The sequence below is a fragment of the Hippocampus zosterae genome, chromosome 18, assembly GCF_025434085.1.
Source record: "Hippocampus zosterae strain Florida chromosome 18, ASM2543408v3, whole genome shotgun sequence".
Lineage (NCBI taxonomy): Eukaryota > Metazoa > Chordata > Actinopteri > Syngnathiformes > Syngnathidae > Hippocampus > Hippocampus zosterae.
In genome coordinates, this window is record NC_067468.1 from 14569429 (window position 1) to 14590061 (window position 20633).

A 20633-nucleotide genomic window follows, 5' to 3' on the forward strand; every position below is an offset into this window, starting at 1 on the left:
GGATCCGTTTTAATTCCAGAATAAAAAAAGGGATGCTGCAGAGTTCTGGTGCAGTAATCCAAAAAGAAAGGAGCACGGTTGGAGGAGGCCGAGCAGACGTTTGGCGAGGAAAACGGACAGAAGAGAAGATCTTCTGCAACTCTTTGGCCCCGTCTCCGGTTTGCCAAAGCAAACGTCTGAAGATCAGAGCAAACTGGACACGCTTCAGTTTGACTCCCCTCCGTACCTCTGAGGTAGTCATAAATAGAAGGGTGGAACCCGTCTCTTATCGCTGTCTGAGCGGTATTTCATCAGATCCCCGCGAACGGCGGGGGTTTCTCAGACCTTATGACGGGGCTAAGCCGTGAACTCCAAAAGCAACAACCTCGCTCGAGCATCCTACTGTGAACACCACTCGATACTCAAACAAGAACGGACACCAGCATCTTTTGTGGTCGTATTGAATATTCTGCAACGATGTGCTGCCGGAGGGCGGGGGGGACAATGGGGGGAGGGCTCACCGAATGCCAAGATTGCAAAACATCCATCACTGAGAGTTCTTGGTGGACTCAAGTCAACGAGGGCGGCATCGCGGGCAAACGACGCGATTAGCCGCGGGGTCGACTGGAAACTCTTCGGGGGTGTTCCTAGCCTCTCGCCAAATGTCATTTTTTATTTTTTTTCCCCCCCTGGATTCATTGCAACGCGCATTTTAAGTGTGTGGGACGTCCAGTCGAGTGTCAACAGGCGCTCGCCTCGAGTAGACATCGTCCACGCGTGGTTGTTGCGGCTCTCGCTGGAAGCATTCATTCTTTAGCCTTGGTCTGTTTTGAGAAGCTGAGATGCAAAGAACCGATTCAAATCCGCTGGAACGGCGTTGTCTTAAATGCTAGCGTGCAGAACATGACCTAAGATAAGAAATCCTATATTAGTCTGGCAATGGAGAAATTCCCAATTCACAGCAGCAAAGTTATGAAAGGAAGAAGTAGAAGAACAAAATATGGGAGCTGCTGTAAAGGCAGACACTCTCGCGGCGCCATCTTGAAGTCAATCATGTACAAATACAAAACCCGGATCCTAAAACGGATGGACGGATGGATTTTGCCTTTGTGACTTTCCCAAATGTCTTGACAGTAGATGGGGGAATATTTGTTGGCTTAATCGAAAGAAATCTGCCTCCTACTTACGTGAACTTCCAAAACGGGGTTCATTTCAAACTGCCCTCTTATCTTTGTTTACGCATTCTTCACGGCGTTGTCGCGGCCTGATAAGGGCCGAATTTACGCGGAAATGACGTCCGAGGGCACATGTGCGCGGAGCGAAACGCGCTCGTCCCAAATCGAGTAGCCAGATCAAACTTCCACTGGAATTGGCGTCAGACTCGATCGTTACCGAGGCTGCCGAAGGCAAGCAGACTTTCGTTTGCCACGGTGACAACGATCCGGCCGTCAAAACGAATGAATCGAACGGTTGCGAAACACGCGTGGCTTTTGCGTCGGAAGTTCGAAACCTGAACCTCTGCGCGCGTTTCCAAAACTGACACGCTGAAAGTCATTAGCGAGAAGGAAAATCGTTTCCAAACCGACAACAACGGTTGCCCAGTAAATGTGCTCAATGTAGTCAATTCTCATCCATTTGGATCTCTAATCCGCCTGCGGTGACAATGAAGATGAACACAAAGCCGTCGATGGCGGCGGCCTGTGGAACTCATTATGCGACCGACCCGTCGTTTATTATTTTCACAAGTCAGAAGGCTTCTTGCCTCATGAATCATTCATCCTCCCAAAATGTGTCATTGATTGATGGCTTTGTATACCTCCCATTTGTTTTTTTGACTGCGTGCATTGTTGGACAATGTCCTCATCTCCTGCAAACTGCCCGAAATCTTCCCGATTGCTCCTCAGCTGCTTCTAATTGTCTACCAAAGTGAGTCCTCCAGACCAGACGGTGCATTTGTTGGAATTCCTTTGCCACCCCATCCATCTTATTGTTGGCCCGCGTGAGCCGTCCCCGTGTCCTTTCGTTTCTCCGCCCCTGGTCTGTCGACTGAATGGCAGGGATAGAAATACCAAAAGTGCCAAATATTATATAAATATTATTATAAATATTATAATAATATTATTATATTATAATTCCCAAAAAATATTATACTAATATTTATAATATAATAATATATAATATAATATAATAATATATTATATATTATATATATATAATATATAATATTATATAAAAAATAAAAAGTATTTATTTGTATAAATTTTATATTTATTTAAAAATATTATAATAAAATTAAAAAAATTATTATACAAAAAGAAAATAATATATTTTCTAAGAAATATATATTATTTTCTTTTTTTTCTGTTACCTGCTTTGGATTGGAAAAAGACCCGAACGAGTTCGCATGATATAGCGTTTTAAGGAACCGCGTTAAATATTCCGTGCCGGTTGTTGTGCAAGAGGACTCACCCTCCACCTAGCAAAAAAAAAAAAAAATGTCAGATGTTAGTTCTTAAATGATCCATCCAATTTTTCCAAGGAATGACTCATGAGCATTTGGAGGATAGCGTTCATTATCTGTTGTCCACGCTCTCGCTCGCCCTCTCTCTATCTCCTGGGCAGTACATCAACTCTCTTGTGCCTTCCTTTCCTGACGCCTCCCGTTTCCTTTTCTACCCCGTCCAAAACGTAACGAGCGGATGACCATGTCAAACAGTTGTGGAAAAAAGTTAGCGGGTCTCGCCCATCCCGCGCGCCCTCGAAATTTTCTCTGCCAAAGGAGTGAACGTCATTGAAGAAAACGAACCCGGCGTAGCTATACGATGTAAATTTTTGGACCGGGGCTTTTCACGATGCTGTCACTGTTATTTTGGGCCGCCATGCTGCTGCTGCTGCTGATCTGCGAGATTTGAGGATTTCCAAGCAGTCAGATATTCTAAGCTGCCACAAATTCTTGCGGCTGCGAGAAACAATTCTACGCAGCTCGGATTGATTTGTGGGCTGGCTCGACTGATATGCGTCCAAACTGCTGATGTCATGGAAAAGGCGTCCGTCCCCCTTCTTGCCCCGCCGTCCCACCCGCGTGCCAAAAATACTGCCCTAATTGATCCTCTCTCCCTCGCTGTCACTTTTGCGCCAGGCGTCCTCTCCCGTCGGGCTTTCTCGTCCTGTCATCTCTTGCTCGGACATACCTCGACTGTCTCGTTCGATTACGGGGAAACTGCTCGCTTTAATGGCATTTGCACGCTAATCCGACATTTGTCTGCCTTGTTGCTTGCTGAGCTTTCACCTAACTACAGCGCAAGGTCACAACTAGCCAGATGCCAGACCAATGTGTGTGTGTGTGTGTGAATTTGTGTGTGTGTGTGTGTGTGTGTGCGTGCGATTTTTATTATTCTACCCGTGGGGTCTTAACAGGGTTGCTGGTTTGTAGTGGTATCTTGAGGTCATACCTGTGTGTCCTGGCATGTGTGTGTTAGGTAAATGACTTATACCTGTCTGACAGCTTTGCGGGGACCGAAAGTGTTGCACCAGACAAGCCGCCTCTTTAAAGTGTGGGTGTGGGTGTGTATGTGCGGGTGTGTGTGTGTGTGTGTTTTCCTGACTTTGCTCTTTTTCAAGGACACATTTGGCAGTAAAGAGCATCTAGTTTGCAGGGGAGCTTGTTAAATCGGGGACAAAGGCCAAGTCCGCTGTTAGTGAGGAAACGGCTGCCTTTTGGGGTCAAGGTTAGAGTTCGTTTGTAGTCGCCTGTGATTATGTTTACGTCTATGTAACGTACCCCCTGAAAAAGTGTGTGTGTGTGTGGGGACGGGGGGGTGTGGGGAGGGGTCAAGTTCAGGGTGGGTGACCACTGAGGTTTGTGTGTGTCTTGCCAATTTTCATACTTGTTTGACATTCTCGTAGAAGGCCAGACCAAGTTTTGGCTTCTTTGTGCTCCCAGGCGATCTTTATCATCATCGAACACCCTGTTTATTCGACCGCCTGTGCCGTCTCTCAATGCATCTCAAGAATGAAACCGGAGCCGGCTGCCAAAAACAAGTTCCTTCTCGGTGATACGCGAACGAAGCTCAAAAATGTTTCCCCTCCATTTCCACAAAATATGTTAATGTCTTTGCGCAATGAGCGGTTATCCCCACTCTTGTCTCAAAGCAGCAAACAAAAACATCGACGCAGTCGAGTCCCCGGAGAGGCTTTAAAAATCCTGGCAGAAACGATTTTATAACTGCACATAACAACCTTGTAATTGCCGTTGGTGTGTAGACCGAAGCCAACTTTTAAAACGCAGCTATGAAATGTTTGGCAAACATCGATGCCGGGTCGCCTTGATGAAACGTCTCCCTCGTTATAAGGAAGTCCACTTGAAGAGAATCGCAGCGAGCGGTGTATGTGGCAACTGTGCGCGAATAATAATCCCTATAATTGCGGATGTGAAGTCTTACGTGACGACGTACGCACATGAGCGCAGACGGCTTTCCCAAATGGACTTTTCGAACATTTCTCCTTCCGCTCATATCTCACTGAGCGGTGGGACATTTCCCGTCAAGGCTTGCGCAAGGTAGCTAGCACCCTTAACGATCGGCGGTAGCGTGACACCTAGACACGGATAAATAAGCCGGGCTTTTGATGGCGTTGGCCACTTGGAAAAGTCGAGCCAACCTCATTTTGTCCTGACTTTGTGTCGTGGAAACCATCTGTCCATCTGCATGTAATATTGCGGTCATGTGATTTAAACAAGTTTACAATTGTTTCTGCCGGGCAGTGGAGCCACCAAAACCCAAAGTTATGGGGGGCGGGGGATACCGCATTCATGAGATCAGACAAACTATGCGAGCAATGCCCAAACAGGTCATGTTACAAACCAAAACAAGCAATATTGGGACCGGTTCCTCGTAGACATAATTTAAAACATCGCAAATGGGTTTCGGAAAGAAACGCACTAAAAAATAGTCCGATTCTCAAGTTTTCTGAATTGTTTCATGAGTCAAGATTAATACTTGGAATTTGGAATTTTTGGTCATTCCGTCTCATTGTGTTTCTGTGGTAGTCTGAATTGTTTTCAGAGTGGCGATTCGAAAGAAATACTAATTGGATACAAATGTTGAGATATTTCATACTTGCGAATTTATTTGCTGCTTCAAAACATAACTGCTGTTCTTGTGGCTTTTTTACCATCATTTTATCATACCAAATAAAATGGAAAAAAGTAATATATCTTTATATTCTTTTTTTCTTTGAAAAGGTTTTCCTACAACCCTGTACCACCGCAATCCCGCCCGCAACCCCGCTCACCCCAAAAGTTACTCTGTAGTACCCCTTCAAAAATTTGAAGGAATATCGCCTGACACCATTTTTCCTGATTGACGCAAGTGACGTCACATTGATCACATCCATCCATTTTCTGATCCGCTTTATCCTCACAAGGGTTGCGGGCGTGCCGGAGCCTATCCCAGGCAGTAGACACCCTGAACTGGTCGCCAGCCAATCGCAGAACACGAAAAAAAGCCAGAAGTGGCCGTTCAGAGTAGAGTTTGTTCCTACGTCAAGAAACTTTTTTTAATCAAAGTTTGATGATTATTTTGATGGATATTATTATTATTATTATTATTATTTGTAGTAGACGTCACAGAACTACAACTGAAAACTAGCTTTGTTCTATGTAACCATGTCTCCATTTGAATGTCTTAAACCACAGGTGTCAAACTCAAGGCCCGGGAGCCAGATCCGGCCCGCCACATCATTTTATGTAGCCCGCGAGAGCAAATAGTGTGTCTCAACCTCAATGATCCTCGCTTGTCTCGTGGAATAAATAACGTTGAGATCATGCAATTTAGTTTTTTTTAAGTTTTGTTTTTTACCCTGTTAACACTTATTCAAACAATAATTGAACAAACTATTATTTAGTATTATTTTTTAATAAATAATATATTATTTAGTTGATTTTGATTGATTTAAAAACTGGTAATCTATCAATTTGTTGTGTACAAGTAATAATTATATATAAATATCCAGTATATATAAACATTTATTTAATTTTACTGTCCTACCGACCCTCCGAGGGAAGACCCGTGACGAAAATGAGTTTGACACCCCTTTCTTAAACCCTTTCGAATATAAATAAAATGACATAAGGGCACAGCCCATATTCTCAAATTCGATGTTTCCGGATGTTGGTTTATTAGCAGTATGGATCACGATATCACATATTTACCCCTTTATCGCTTTGTGTGTCTTTAATGCAGTTGTGTCTTTTGGGTGATTTCTCAGATTGAGTTTTTGTGCAGTCCCCCCCCCCATCCCCCCCACCCATGTTCTGCTTTTTACATACGGTTCACTCTTCACCAAATATTGAACCACAAGTATGAGCGCAATGGTCTGAAAATATAAGATGCCCTGCCCAGTCAGCCCGCGGGATAAACGAGCAGACATTCAGTAACAGTTTCCATGGGAGGATCTGCGCAAGGTGCTTTCACTTAATACCGGTTGTTGGACTCTGCGGTCAGACTGAGGTTTGGCACAAACCGCGCTTGGATATAAGATATTACGAGGTGACACAGGTGCGACAAAGCAAACAGAAACTTCAGGGAGTTGTCGTTTCATCGTGGTTCTTTCCCCGCAGAAAGGCTATGAAAACTGACAAAGCCCTCAGACAATACATTGATATTCTTTGGCGGTTTTGATTGAAAACGACCACCAAGATCCTCCGTGGTTATCGTAGCCAACATGAATTTCCCCTCGTCTATCGCTGTGCAAATGTGTTCCAATTCGACGTTTCTTCCCGCACTTCCGTTTACGATCGCCGCCTTTGCCATTTGCAAAAGGCCATTTTAAGGTGAGGTGCGCCGCGCATTTCATCTCCGACCGTCTCAAATAATTTTCCAGATCAGGGTAGTGAGGAGTCCTGAAGTCTATCACTGAGCCCTCCCAAAAATCTTTGTAATGTTTGACATTTCCAGGGGGAAAAATACTTTGGCCTTGGAGAGATGATGGGTGGACATGTCAGACTGTCTTTCTCGTCTATATATCATAAACATGATACAACCCTGTGGATCCTTAAAAAAAAAAAACTTTACACAGTGGTACCATGAAGTTTGATTAATGTCGTGTTTGTTGAAAAATATGTGCCAAAAGCAGCACGCTGGGAAGTGATTTGGATGTTGGTCTCACACTTCAGAGGTCGGGAGATTAAATCTCAGTGATTTGTGTGGCGCTTGCATGTTTGCCTGTGACATCATCACAGCATGAAGCCTGTCATTATACCTCGATTGACTCCGATTGTCGACGGATTACCTCCACGTGTCCTTCTGAGCAATATTACTCGAGGCGTCCGTGAAGGACTTCTAAGCAGAGAAGACTCGCAAAGTAATTTGATGTCGGTTTTGTTGTTTCCGATGTTTGGAACAGTTTTACACTGACGAAATCCTCCTTCCTCTTTTGTTTCATTGCCTTTGGCTTGATGGGATTCTTATTGTCACAGTACATTCACATTATTGTTCCAAAAGACTTATGATTCTTCTCTCGCTGTTGTTTCGCCCTTGAGATCGCTGAGCTAAGGCGCCCGCTGCTATATTTTAGCTTCCGCGCTAGCTAACGAGCCATAGATTGTTTGACCGTCATAATTTGAGTTCCATATTCCATGATTCTTCTCTCGCTGTTGTTTCGCCCTTGAGATCGCTGAGCTAAGACGCCCGCTGCTATATTTTAGCTTCCGCGCTAGCTAACGAGCCATAGATTGTTTGACCGTCATAATTTGAGTTCCATATTCCATGATTCTTCTCTCGCTGTTGTTTCGCCCTTGAGATCGCTGAGCTAAGGCGCCCGCCGCTATATTTTAGCTTCCGCGCTAGCTAACGAGCCATAGATTGTTTGACCGTCATAATTTGAGTTCCATATTCCAGCCGCTAGACTACTAAACTTCATTGACTTAACTGATAACATACTTGTTTCCAGGTTCACTCTCTATGCGGTGGACAGCCGGGGTAGTCACTCCGACTCGAGCTACGTCTCTGTACGGACGTCCTGCCCGATGGTCGACGATAGCCGAGCTGAAGGTATGCACATTCTCGCTAGCGTCCATTTTTTTGGGGGTTCTTTTCTTCGTAAGCACACACAAAAAGAAAAAAACCTACTCTGATGATACAATTGAGCGATTATCCAATTAGCCTCCCTCAAATGCCACATTGCCGGGTGGTTTGGTTTTTGGCGCCAATCTGACTCAACATAACCTCAAAAAAATCTGAAAAATCTTCTGAAGACTTCAAACCTCGATCGCTGCATATCACCTAACTGAATCTGGACCCCCTTCCCCCCCCCCCCCCCCCCGCCCCCCCCCCCCCCCCCGCTGCTCTCTTTGCTTTTCAAGAGATCGCAGACAAGGTGTACAACTTGTACAACGGCTACACGAGTGGCAAGGAACAGCAGCTGGCGTACAACACCTTGATGGAAATCCCTCCTCCGCTGCTCTACCGTGTCCAGCACCACTACAATTCCCTCTATGAGAAGTTTGGCGACTTTGTGTGGCGCAGCGAGGACGAGCTGGGCCCCAGGTGAGAGTCAAGTCAAGTCAACAGTATTTATAGAGCACTTTCAAACAGCCATCGCTGCATACAAAGTGCTGCATAGACCGATTTAACATTTATTAATTTAACATTCGGGATAGCCGAGGATGCTTCAAATAGAACCCACGACGCACAAAGTTTTTCAGTTTCATTTTTGGTCATGCCAAGACAGTGAAGCTAAAAGTCTCCCAAATCTTCCGAATCATACACAAAGTGTGAACACGCGCTAAAGCTCCTTTCTATTACCGCAAACGTTGGCGCCTATTTCATAGGAATGAACTTGAAAACCATGACTGCAGGAAAAAATAAATAAATAACCCGACCCAGTAACTTTTGGCTTTTCTCTAACAGCAGACTTGGATTTTATGCACCATTGTCACATCAGCGACCGAACCAGAGCACAGTACTTTTTTTGCTTAACCCTTTCATGCACCAATCATGGAAACCCGTATCCTGATGATATGACAAACTGTCCACTGTCGTAACCGCTGTCCCTAAAAGAGTTCATCCTGAATCATTGAGAAAAAGAAAAAAAATAAAGTTCTTACAATGAAGTCATCAAAATAATGGTCTCTGGCGACGGTCTCCTGTTCGGTCGATGATGTCACACCAACAAATGGCAACATAGCGATTTCTGGGGCATTCCCAGGACAATTCGATATTTAGCGAATTGTCCTGCTCCAAAATGGTCAGCTAGTCTCGGAATTAAGCGTCATTTATATTTTCTTGAGTAAAGTTGTACATTGTTGGCCAGTATCGGGATGGTATTTTTTTTGCAGACATGAAATGTGTGTGGGCACCGGTGAGGTGGTCTCGGGTGTGGTGAGGGGGTCGGGGGTGTCTTCTGGATGAGCGTGCTTTGGATTATTTACTGCCTGATGTTGTCAGGCTTGGAGACTCGCTGAGAGTAATTTACAAGCGTGCTCCATTGGTGCCGGTTTTTTTTTTTTTTTTTTTTTTTTTTTTCCTCTCTCCCAAAGGCCAAAACAAGAATGGCCAAATGAAACGTAAGCACAATCAGCGCCCAACCAGGCACCACCAGTTCTGCGAGCTTCCCGATGCGCAAGCGGATTTATTTTAACTGCTCTATATTTAGCCGTATCGTTCCCAGTATCAAAACTGATTTTCTGAACTAAACAAACGCAAAAGTATTGCCAGGCATTACTCTTGAATTTCTTGACTTTCTTCATGGGAGGCCAAACATGAGCTGGAACCTGAAAGTCAATTCTGAGTTCCCATTTTTTTTTTCCCCCTTCTCGTGCGTTTTGTTGCTTTTGCTGTTTGTTCAGCGTCATCAATGTTTAATTTGTCTCCAGTTCACACGCTTGATGATGTGTTTGGTATTCTCTTGTGTCAGACGCAAGAATTTTCAAGGGGGAAATGCGAAATGTTTCCCCCATTTTCAGCAAATAAGTGAAAAGGATGTCTGTGCCGCTTTTGCTTAACTAAAGACAGATGTTGATGGTCAGCAGACGCTGCTTTTCAAAACAAATGGATTTTTTTTTTGTTCTCCCCGCCTTCTCCGTGTGTGTTTTCCTCATTTTAGAATCCCCACTAGCTTAACAACCTTGAATTCAAACCCGACTCTATGTGTATTCGGTTGTTTTTGGGCATTGCAAGCATCTTTCCACTGTTGGGCTTTTGTGTCGTAAACAGTGGCAGGCAGCAGACCTGCAGATCCAGATTCTGTGCTTCACTGACTGACTCCGCTGGCGTGTTCGACAACATCGCTATCTGGCAATTCCGCGTTTTTTGACCCAGGCAGGCAGGCAGGGCAACGATTTTTAACCTTTGTTGCCAACCAGAAACAAGTTGAAGCCAGAGAGGGCAGATTTTACCTCTGTCAGGTCAGAGTGACAGAGTTTTAACAAGTATTTTTGACAAACAACATTTTGGCATTTGAATTGCGTTTTTTTTTAATGACAAAAATAACATTTAGAGCATATTAGCCTAACCCTAACCCTTAGCCCAACCTCTGACCTCTGATCCTAACCCTAACACCTGACCCTACTCCTAACCCTAACCCTCTGACCCTCACCCTCGAACCCTACCAACTAACCCTCTAACTCTAATCCTCTAAACCGAACCAGCTAACGTTAATCGCCTAATGCCCACCGCCTAACCTTAAGCGGCTAACCCTTACTACCTAACCTTAACACCTAAGCCTTACCCTAACCCTAGTCCCAACTCTAACCCCTAATCCTAACGCTGATACTAACACCTAACCGCTAACGCCAAATTCCTAAACCCTACCCCAAACACCAACCCACTTACCATAACCCTCTGACCCTCACCCTCGAACCCTTAGACCTGACCACCTAACCCTGAATGCCTAAACGCCTAACCCCTTAACCATAACCCTTTACCTTAACACTTACCCTAACCTCAAACCTAACCTTCTAACTCTAACCCTCTAATCCTCTAACCTGAACTAGCTAACCCATACCGACTAATCCTAACCCTCAAACCCTAACACTTGAACACCTAACTCTAACCAACCCCAGCCCGAATCCTATCTCTAACCCCTCATCCCAACCCTGATCCTCACACCTAACACCTCATACCAAAGCCTAACCCCCTAAATCCTAACCTAAACACCAACCGCCTAAACCCAACCCCTTACCTAACCCGTAAGCTCAACTCTATTGTCTCCCCGACCCCTAAGCCTAACTCCTGACCCTAACCCCTAACACCCCGAAGCCTAAAACCCTCTAACCCGAACACCCTAACCCTAATGCTGAACCCAAACACGTCCCTTTTGGGGGGGAAAGAGGGGGCACGGGTTGTTCATGTGTTTACTCAGAACTGAATTTAAAGTAGCGTGCTGTTGATTTTTGACAGAAAGGCCAACCTGATCCTCCGACGGGTGGACAAGATCAGCCCCTATTGCCGTTCCCTCCTGCGCAGCACGCACATCCAGAGCCGCGCTGACACCATGGCGTACATTTACTGCCACAGCGACGACGGCCGGATGCCCGGCGGCGGTGGCGACGCGCGCAGCGGCTCGTTGCACGAAGGCCGCACGGCCTGCATGGAGAAGCTCATTTCTGTCCAGCGCAATACGTACAGCAACACCAAGCTCCGGTGAGACACGAGAAGGGGGGGGGGGGGGGCGGGGGGGGGGCGCACTTGCGTTTTGTGATGTCACTGACTGATGCATCGGCTGACATCGCCCAGGGGCAGGTGTCTCTGCCTGGAAATCCGTGGCTTACTTTCAGCGTAAATCACACTAACGTCACGTTGGACAGCAAAGGAGGCGAAAGAAAGACGCAAGCATGTAGATATGTGATGGCGAATGGTATAAGAGAAGCCAATCCAACAGTTGTCTCTTTCATTACGTTGAATGTAGTCGCTTTGTTCATGCTTTTACGTGACGCACTTAAAAAAAGTACAAATCGAAAGATCCGTTCGCCTTTTTTTTTCCCCCCACCACAGTTTACAAAGGAGAAATGTTGAAGGCATTTGCATTGAGAATTGCTTTTACATTTTCAAAATCCAGACAAAATAATTGCCAATTCTTTAAATAAAAAAAAATAAATGGATGAATATGAAGAAGACTTTATGTCCGTGACTGTCCAAACTCAGCAATGCTATAGTTTTGGCAGGTGAACGAAGGAGTGGACAAAAATGCTAACTTGAAGGCTTGACAATGTGTTTTTTGTTGTTGTTGTTGAACTAAAGTAATATAAATAAAAAAATGACGCCAACAATACACATGTATGCATTGCCAAATTTTACTTGTTCCTTCTTATGTTATAAAAAAAAACTTTCAACATTTATTTAATAACAAAAATGACGCCTTGTTGTTGTTGTTGTTGTTTGACTCCCAAAGTAGTGGCATTTTCTTTTATTTTGAAAAACCTCAAGAGAGTTCAGTAAGATTCCGTACAAAAACAACGACTTTTTAAAACATTATTTTACTGTTTTTGTTGGGTTTTTTTCCTCAGTGATTCTTTTGAAAATAATCGAACCCCATCACAAGAGCTCGAATTGCTTTGAATGTAGTGTCTGTTTTTTTTTGTCTCGTGGCAGAAAAATAGCCTGGTGATGAACATGTTTTTATTTAGTTTTTTTACAATTTCCTACAGAAGAGCACATTACACAATTCAACCACCCATAATACAGAAATAGATGAAAATAAAAATCCATTGAAAAAAAATAAGGTGAGAGTGGATTACTCTCCACTTGTTAGATTTTTTTTTTGCTTTTATTTCCATTTACAGTCTGTTCATCGTATTTTTTTGAACTGTAAAATTAAATTATATTGTACACTTGTATAAAAACTGTACTGTGTGGATTTTAATGTCATTTTTTTCTGAAGAATGTGAAATATTAAAAGAAAACTGTATATACCTACCCATATATAGCCTCAATATGTCGTCCATGCACCACTGGCCGAGTTGTTAGCCTCATGCAAAAGAAATAAATGTTAAAAATTTATTCGCACAACTCCACATTAAATGGTTCTCAGTCGATGAATTCATTTTCAGCACGTACAAGTATCTTGAAACATATTGAATGTATTTTCGAAACAGCACCAACATGACTTTAAGGGGTCTTTAAAAACAAAGCACAGATTGCTGGAAGAGGAAGAAAGCGGGTCGCGATGCTGGATGGTCTCTTGTCATTGTTATGACAGGTGGTTGATACATTTGTTAAACGCTGTACGTTCTAATGAAATTCAGCACAAATCGTCCTTTTCGACGTAATCGCGCGCCTTTCCAGCACCTTATTTGAAACTCAAGCCGTCAATCCTCCAAACTTCCCCGGCTCCCCGTTTTGCGGCGCGTTGCCCTCCTATCGGGAGAAACTGAAGAAGTGCTTGTTGATACTTGGCCTCCCAAAAAAGTACTAACACATGTTGGAACACCCACATCCAGAACCAATTGCGTTCACGACTTCAAAACCAATGCGCTGGAGCACATACTTCTCCAATGACACCGAAGGACAACTGAAAATATGCAATCGTAACGTCTGTCAGATTCCATTGCCGCTAGTTGATGCATTTATTATGTTTTGTTTCTTTCGTCTTTTCAAAGCATTGGCTGAGCAATCATATTGAACCCTTTCGGTTCCATCGGTTACCACAGTGGACATCTTATCATGTTAAATCAGAAAATATTGCCTCTTGTTACGAAAGAAATTTCAAGACACAAAAGGTTAAAATACAGTATGGGCTGATACTGAAAATTCAGATTTTCCTGAACGCAACATACTCTGCCATTTGCTATGACCGAGCGTCATCCTGGCATCCTATTTGTTAAGAGTGACCTCTACCGTATCTGTCGATGTATGTAGATAGATATGTGTCGATGTTGATCCAGGTAAGATTTACAACCAGGAGCGACCGGCCAAGACTTTTGTCCGAAAGGTCAACAAGATGCCTCTTTTAAACGCGTCGGTGACGTGTTTAGAGTTCAATGAACGGGACTGCGGTTGTCAATCATCTTACGCGTGTGAAGAAGATGATTTGCAAACGCTTCCACGGTGTTATTTCTCGGCAGTTAGCCCAATCTATAGGGCAAATATTTGCATTCGCTCCTGAACTAACACAGCACTTGGACTCTCTAATTGATATCATTAAGCAAAAAGGTGGCTATGCCTTCCTGTGTTGCGTGAGCTGCTGGGAAAGCACTTTCCTTTTCCAGTTCCCCTCCGCAAAACTATTCCTTTAAGCTCCCCATCTCGTTTCTTTCCAGTCATGCAACATTAAGGGCCACTTTTAAAAATCAGGAGCCTGATGTTCATTCTCACGGAATTAGGCAGCGGTCGTCAAGAGGCGCGCCAGCAACAACACTCTTATTCCCGTACCGACGTATCTGTGATATTCTCGCAACCACCCGCGAGTAATGGAATCCTGCGAGTTCAGCACTTGTCGGCCATGTTTACGTGAAGTAGTGTCTGACCCTTTCAACAAATTCAGTTACCCGGCATTTATACATAAGGTCCCAATGGAAGATTCCATTCATTGTTTGCATGTCATTTAGTGGTAGCTTCCGATCCGCTTCTAAAACAATCCGGACCGGCAATTGTAAATGAGAAACATCTTGGCAATTCATTACGTGGCAAGCCGTGATTGCGTTGTGAAATCAAACAACTGCCAATACGCTTGCTCAAACTTGTGCCTTTTTCAACTCCAAGAGCAGGTGTTCGTGCTGAGTGTTAGCATGGCAGGTTTAGCCCGAAAAAAACGACCATGTATAGTGAGGCATTTTGAGCCGAAAAAAACGACCATGGATAGTAAGGCGTTTTTAGCCGGAAAAAACGACCATGTATAGTAAGGCGTTTTTAGCCAAAAAAAGTGACCATGTATAGTAAGGCATTTTTGGACGAAAAAAACAACCATGTATAGTAAGGCGTTTTTAGCTGAAAAAAAAGACCACGTATAGTAAGGTGTTTTTAGCCGAAAAAACGACCATGTATAGTAAGGCGTTTTTAGCAAAAAAAAACAACCATGTTTAGTAAGGCGTTTTTAGCCCCTCCAAAAAAACGACCATCTATAGTAAAGCGTTTTTAGATGAAAAAAATGACATTGTATTGTAAGGCGTTTTTAGCCCCCCCCCCAAAAAAAACAAAAAAAACCCAACCATGTATAGTAAGGCATTTTTAGCTGAAAAAAACGACCATATAGTAAGGCGTTTTTAGCCAAAAAAAACAACCATGTATAGTAAGGCGTTTTTAGCCGAAAAAAACGACCATGTATAGTAAGGTGTTTTTAGCCGAAAAAAACGACCATGTTTAGTAAGGCGTTTTTTTGCCGAAAAAAACCACCATGTATAGTAAGCCGTTTTTTGCAGAAAAAACGACCAAGTATAGTAAGGCGTTTTTTTGCCGAAAAAAACGACCATGTATAGTAAGCCATTTTTTGCCGACAAAAACGACCATGTATAGTAAGGCATTTTTTGACGAAAAAAACGACCATGTATAGTAAGGCGTTTTTAGCCAAAAAAACAACCATGTATAGTTAGGCGTTTTTAGCCGAAAAAAAAGACCACGTATAGTAAGGCGTTGTTAGCCGAAAAAAACGACCATGTATAGTAAGCCGTTTTTAGCCGAAAAAAACGACCATGTATAGTAAGGCGTTTTTAGCCGGAAAAAAAACGACCATGTATAGTAAGGCGTTTTTTTGCCGAAAAAAACGACCATGTATATTAAGGCGTTTTTAGCCGAAAAAAACGACCATGTATAGTAAGGCGTTTTTGCCGAAAAAAACGACCATGTATAGTAAGGCGTTTTTAGCTGAAAAAAACGACCATGTATAGTAAGGCATTTTTGCCCCAAAAATGGTCTTTTTTTTGGCTAAAAACGCCTTACTATACATGGTCGGTTTTTTTTTTTGCAAAAACGCCTTACTATACATGGTCGTTTTTTTCGTCAAATAACGCCTTACTATACATGGTCGTTTTTGTCGGCAAAAAACGGCTTACTATACATGGTTGTTTTTTCGGCAAAAAAACGGCTTACTATACATGGTCTTTTTTTTCGGCTAAAAACGCCTTCCTATACATGATCGTTGTTTTTCGGCTAAAAACGCCTTACTATACATGGTCGTTTTTTTCAGCTAAAAACGCCTTACTATACATGGTCGTTTTTTTCGGCAAAAACGCCTTACTATACATGGTCGTTTTATGGGGGGGGCTGAATACAGCTTACGATACATGGTCGTGTTTCAGGGGCAAGAAAAATGGTCATTAAGTTTGGGCTAAAACACCTTTTCTACATGGGTGACTATCGCTGGGAAGTTGAGAAGCCTATCCCAGCTTTAGGCCATTGGAACCGACGTATATGCTGTCACTGGACGGGGTTTGAACCCACGCTGCCTGGACGGAAAGCCAGTGTGTATACCTCTACACCACCAGTGAGTCTGAGATGCTTTACACGATAGGCATATTTGACATGCACTCTGGAGGATTTGCAGGAAAAAAAAAACTGTTTCGTGTTTTTTTTTTTTTACGTCACAAAGTTGGGTTTGAACTGCAGTTGCCTGGGTGGAACGCCGGTGTTTAATCCACTACACCACCAGCGTCCGAGACTTCCTCTGCACAATAGGCATATTTGACATGCACTCTGGAGGGTTTGCAGGAAACTGGGTTTTCGGCTAAAAACGCCTTACTATACATGGTCGTTTTTTTCGGATAAAAACGCCTTACTATACATGGTCATTTTTTCGGCTAAAAACGCCTTACTATACATGGTCGTTTTTTTTCGGCAAAAACGCCTTACTACACATGGTCGGTTTTTTTCGCCTAAAAACGCCTCACTATACATGGTCATTTTTTTCGGCTAAAAACGCCTTACTATACATGGTCGGTTTTTTTCGTCTAAAAACGCCTTACTATACATGGTTGTTTTTTTGGGCTAAAAACGCCTTACTATACATGGTCGTTTTTTTCGGCTAAAAACGCCTTACTATACATGGTCGTTTTTTTTTTCAGCTAAAAACGGCTTACTATACATGGTCGTTTTTTTCGGCTAAAAATGGCTTACTATACATGGTCTTTTTTTTCGGCTAAAAACGCCTTACTATACATGGTCGTTTTTTTCGGCAAAAAACGGCTTACTATACATGGTCGTTTTTTTCGGCTATAAACGCCTTACTATACATGGTCGTTTTTTTCAGCTAATAACGGCTTACTATACATGGTCGTTTTTTTCGGCTAAAAACACCTTACTATACATGGTCGTTTTTTTGGGGAAAAAAACGCCTTACTATACATGGTCGTTTTTTTCGGCTAAAAACGGCTTACTATACATGGTCGTTTTTTTCGGCTAAAAACGCCTTACTATACATGGTCGTTTTTTTTCGGCTAAAAACACCTTACTAAACATGGTCGTTTTTTTTGGGAAAAAAACGCCTTACTATACATGGTCGTTTTTTTCGGCTAAAAACGCCTTACTATACATGGTCGTTTTTTTCGGCTAAAAACGCCTTACTATACATGGTCATTTGTTTGGGCTAAAAACGCCTCACTATACATGGTCGTTCATTTAGGCAAAAAACGCCTTACTATACATGGTCGTTTTTTTTGGCTAAAAACGCCTGACTATACATGGTCATTTTTTTCGGCAAAAAACACCTTACTATACTTGGGCGTTTTTTGTTGTGTTTTGAGAATAACCACCCATTAACCAGCTCACTTTAACCAGTGTTTTATTTCTACACAATGACAGCGAAAAAAGAAAAAAAATATGATACTCATCTTTATGACTCTTTCTTATGAAAATATAGTACATTTCCGACATGTTTATTTATTTTTTGCCATGTACCAGAGCACCAAAAAAAAAAAAGGAGATAATTGCAACTGTGAAGAAAACAAGGACAAACATCCACAGAAAACATAAAGTCCAACGGGTTGTATATGTGCCTGACAAAGTGCATACTGTAAAAAAAAAAAAAACAAAGAGTGAGGAAGCCATCGGAGGGGCAACCAATGGCCTCCTTTACAGTGTTGGTTGAGACCCAAAGGCAGATCTGACTCATACAGTCCAAAGTGAGGGCAAAGAAACTGGTTCAAAGTTACTGGCTGGTGCCTGAAACAAACATTTAAATGCATATTCATCATTATCATCATAATTCATTTAAAAAAAAAAAAAGCAACCAAGTTGCTACTTGAGGTTCCATTCCGGGTTCCATTCATTTGGACGACAAATAAATATGACTCACTGGATATAATTTATGGTCTCGAGAGCTGACAACAGTACTTCCACAGAGCCATGATGGACAAATAAATGCCAACTGCGAGCCGGCAATGCAAAGCATCATTTGTTTCTCTCACTAGATTTTGCAGGTGACACTTTTGACACAACATACAACACATTTTTGTATGATAGGATAAAAATCCATCCAAGAGCTACTCCCAAACAGTTAGTACATTGTTTTTTTTTTGTTTGTTTGTTTTTTTTTTTTGCAAATACAATCATCATATAATATTACTATTTACATCTTAAAATATATTTGTTGAGCAATCGGGTACGAAACATTGGAGTAATACCACTAGATATCCACGTAATATGCAAATACACTCGTTTGTCTCTGTCTCTCTCTCCCTCTCTCTCTCTCTCTCTCAATATATATATACTTTAAAGTAAAAAAATAAACAAAAGGACAAGTCACCTTGATTGCGGGAGACAAAAAGTGGACTAAATCTACAACCAGAGGCCTGTGAGAGGTACTTCATGTCTTACAATACACAAATTAAAAAAAAAATGTCTTCAACATGATGGCACATTAGTATCTGAGCATATGAGGGACTTCAAACACTCCTCGACATCTTTGTCGTAGTTTACCCATGGTGAGAAAGCGTGAAAAAAAAAAAAAAAGTTGTTAAATTCAAAACAACGTGGCAACTGTTGATTTAAATGGAGCGATATCAAAGCCTGTCAGGGGAGCGAGCGCGACTCCAAACATATTTAGTGGACGTGATAAGCCAATGCGCTCGGCCAAGGAGAAGTGTGTTCCTTCAGCCGGCACTTCAAACACCTCTTGAAGTTGCCCAAACTTCCTCTCTCCTTTTTTTTACGGAGGGCCCCGCTCCACACTGGCCGCACTGTGCCGCCCAAGCTGACAGTGACAGATGAGGCAGTGTGTCAAAGGAATTGCAGGCGAGGAGGGTGGGGGGTGGTCGACCTGTTGGAACGGGGGCCGGCCGCCTTCCCCCTTCCCCCCCCCCCCCACTCCATCCCTGCCCTCCCCTCGGGAGAAAACCGGACTCAGTGGCCCCTGCGGTTTACGTGTCGCGTTGCCAGTCCAACGCTGGCCACCCCCGCAGTGGGGGCATCGGGGTCCGGCCCCTGCGAGTACACATTTTCACACCTGGCCAAATAGCTGCCCAGGCCAGGAAAAGCAGCCCACCCATCACACACCTTTTTAATCTGCATCCAACAAACACCCCGACACCCTGCAGCACACGCTCAGAAAAGTACTTTGTTCTGCTGTTTAGGGGGGGGGGGGGCACTCAAAAGCTCCCTCCTGTTATGTTATGGGTCACGTGGACCAACATGAAAATTGACCAAAAAAACAACAATTCGCATAAACATATTCCGCTGGCTATATGTTCTCCATAATTGAAAGAAAAAAAAAAGGTCACAGTCACCCAAAGACAAACAACAGAAGGGGAATGTATTTATGATTATTAATATTTTTGGGGGTCAAAAAAACATTTTTTAGAGCCTGATAAAAATACCTCCAATGTCAGTCATTTTGATACAAGACAGTTGTTATGCCACGATATACTTGAATCTTTCCTCATAGGCAAACAAAAGAGAGTTTAAAAAAAAAAAATCATTTAAAACCGAGAAAGAGCAGGGTTGGGTTGTTGTTTTTTTTTTTAACACTTGAGAGTTAAAAAAAAAATGGCTGCGTTTGTTTTTAAGCACAGAGGAGTTTGCCGGATTACAATGAGAATGATGAATGAACAATGTCAAAAATAACTTACATGGACATTAAATATAACTTAAAAAAAAGTATAACACTCTCAATAAATAGTTCTACTATGTACACCATTGATATGAGAAGCAAAAAAAAAAAAACATCAATAAAATTTATATTTTTATATAAAGCAGCAAACATTACAGGCATGAGGTACAGTGAGGGATCCTGTGATGAAGACAGTTTGGAGGTGATGTTCCTTCTTTGTGTGAAGCGCTCGGTGGACTACGGCTTTACTGGGGTGGGGATGAGAGGGAGGGGGGGGGCGTGGACTCACAAGCTCATTTTGAGCCCAAACAACAGAATGCTCCATTTCGAATGGAGTTTAGTGGTGGATGTTGAACGTGCGTTCATCAGCGCGGAGAAGCGTGCCTGAGCCCCGCCCCCCAAGCGACCGCTTCCAGTTCGATGGCTAACAGCCGCAACAAGAGGACTAGTCTAACATTGTGTACCGGTAATAATATCAAGATAATACATGTCGTCTGATAAATGCAAGCTTTCAAGATAACATTGTTTTTTTTTTTTTGCTTTGCTTGTTTTTCAAACAGCCCAACAATCATTCAAAAATAACAATTAGGATTTCTTCATTTAGGTTTTCCTTCCCCTTTACACTTGGAATTTCTCAGCCAAAATGTACAGCTTTTAAAAAAATAAAGTAAAATACAAGG

At 42.8% G+C, this 20633-nt stretch overlaps 1 protein-coding gene and 1 long non-coding RNA gene across 7 annotated transcripts in view; both read left to right on the top strand.

The window, feature by feature from the left end:
- Positions 1–12075, top strand: part of LOC127590863 (astrotactin-2-like) — a 138471-nt gene extending 126396 nt beyond the window's left edge. For all 6 annotated transcript variants that reach the window (XM_052050371.1, XM_052050372.1, XM_052050373.1 and 3 more), the window contains 3 exons: positions 7930–8030; positions 8342–8525; positions 11379–12075. In XM_052050371.1, the coding sequence (XP_051906331.1) occupies positions 7930–8030; positions 8342–8525; positions 11379–11625 (532 nt within the window). In that variant the 3' untranslated portion in view covers positions 11626–12075. The remainder of the gene's footprint in view (positions 1–7929; positions 8031–8341; positions 8526–11378) is intronic.
- LOC127590903 (uncharacterized) overlaps positions 1–20633 on the top strand; it is a 355000-nt gene that overhangs the window by 309126 nt on the left and 25241 nt on the right. The gene's annotated exons all lie outside the window — the stretch shown is intronic.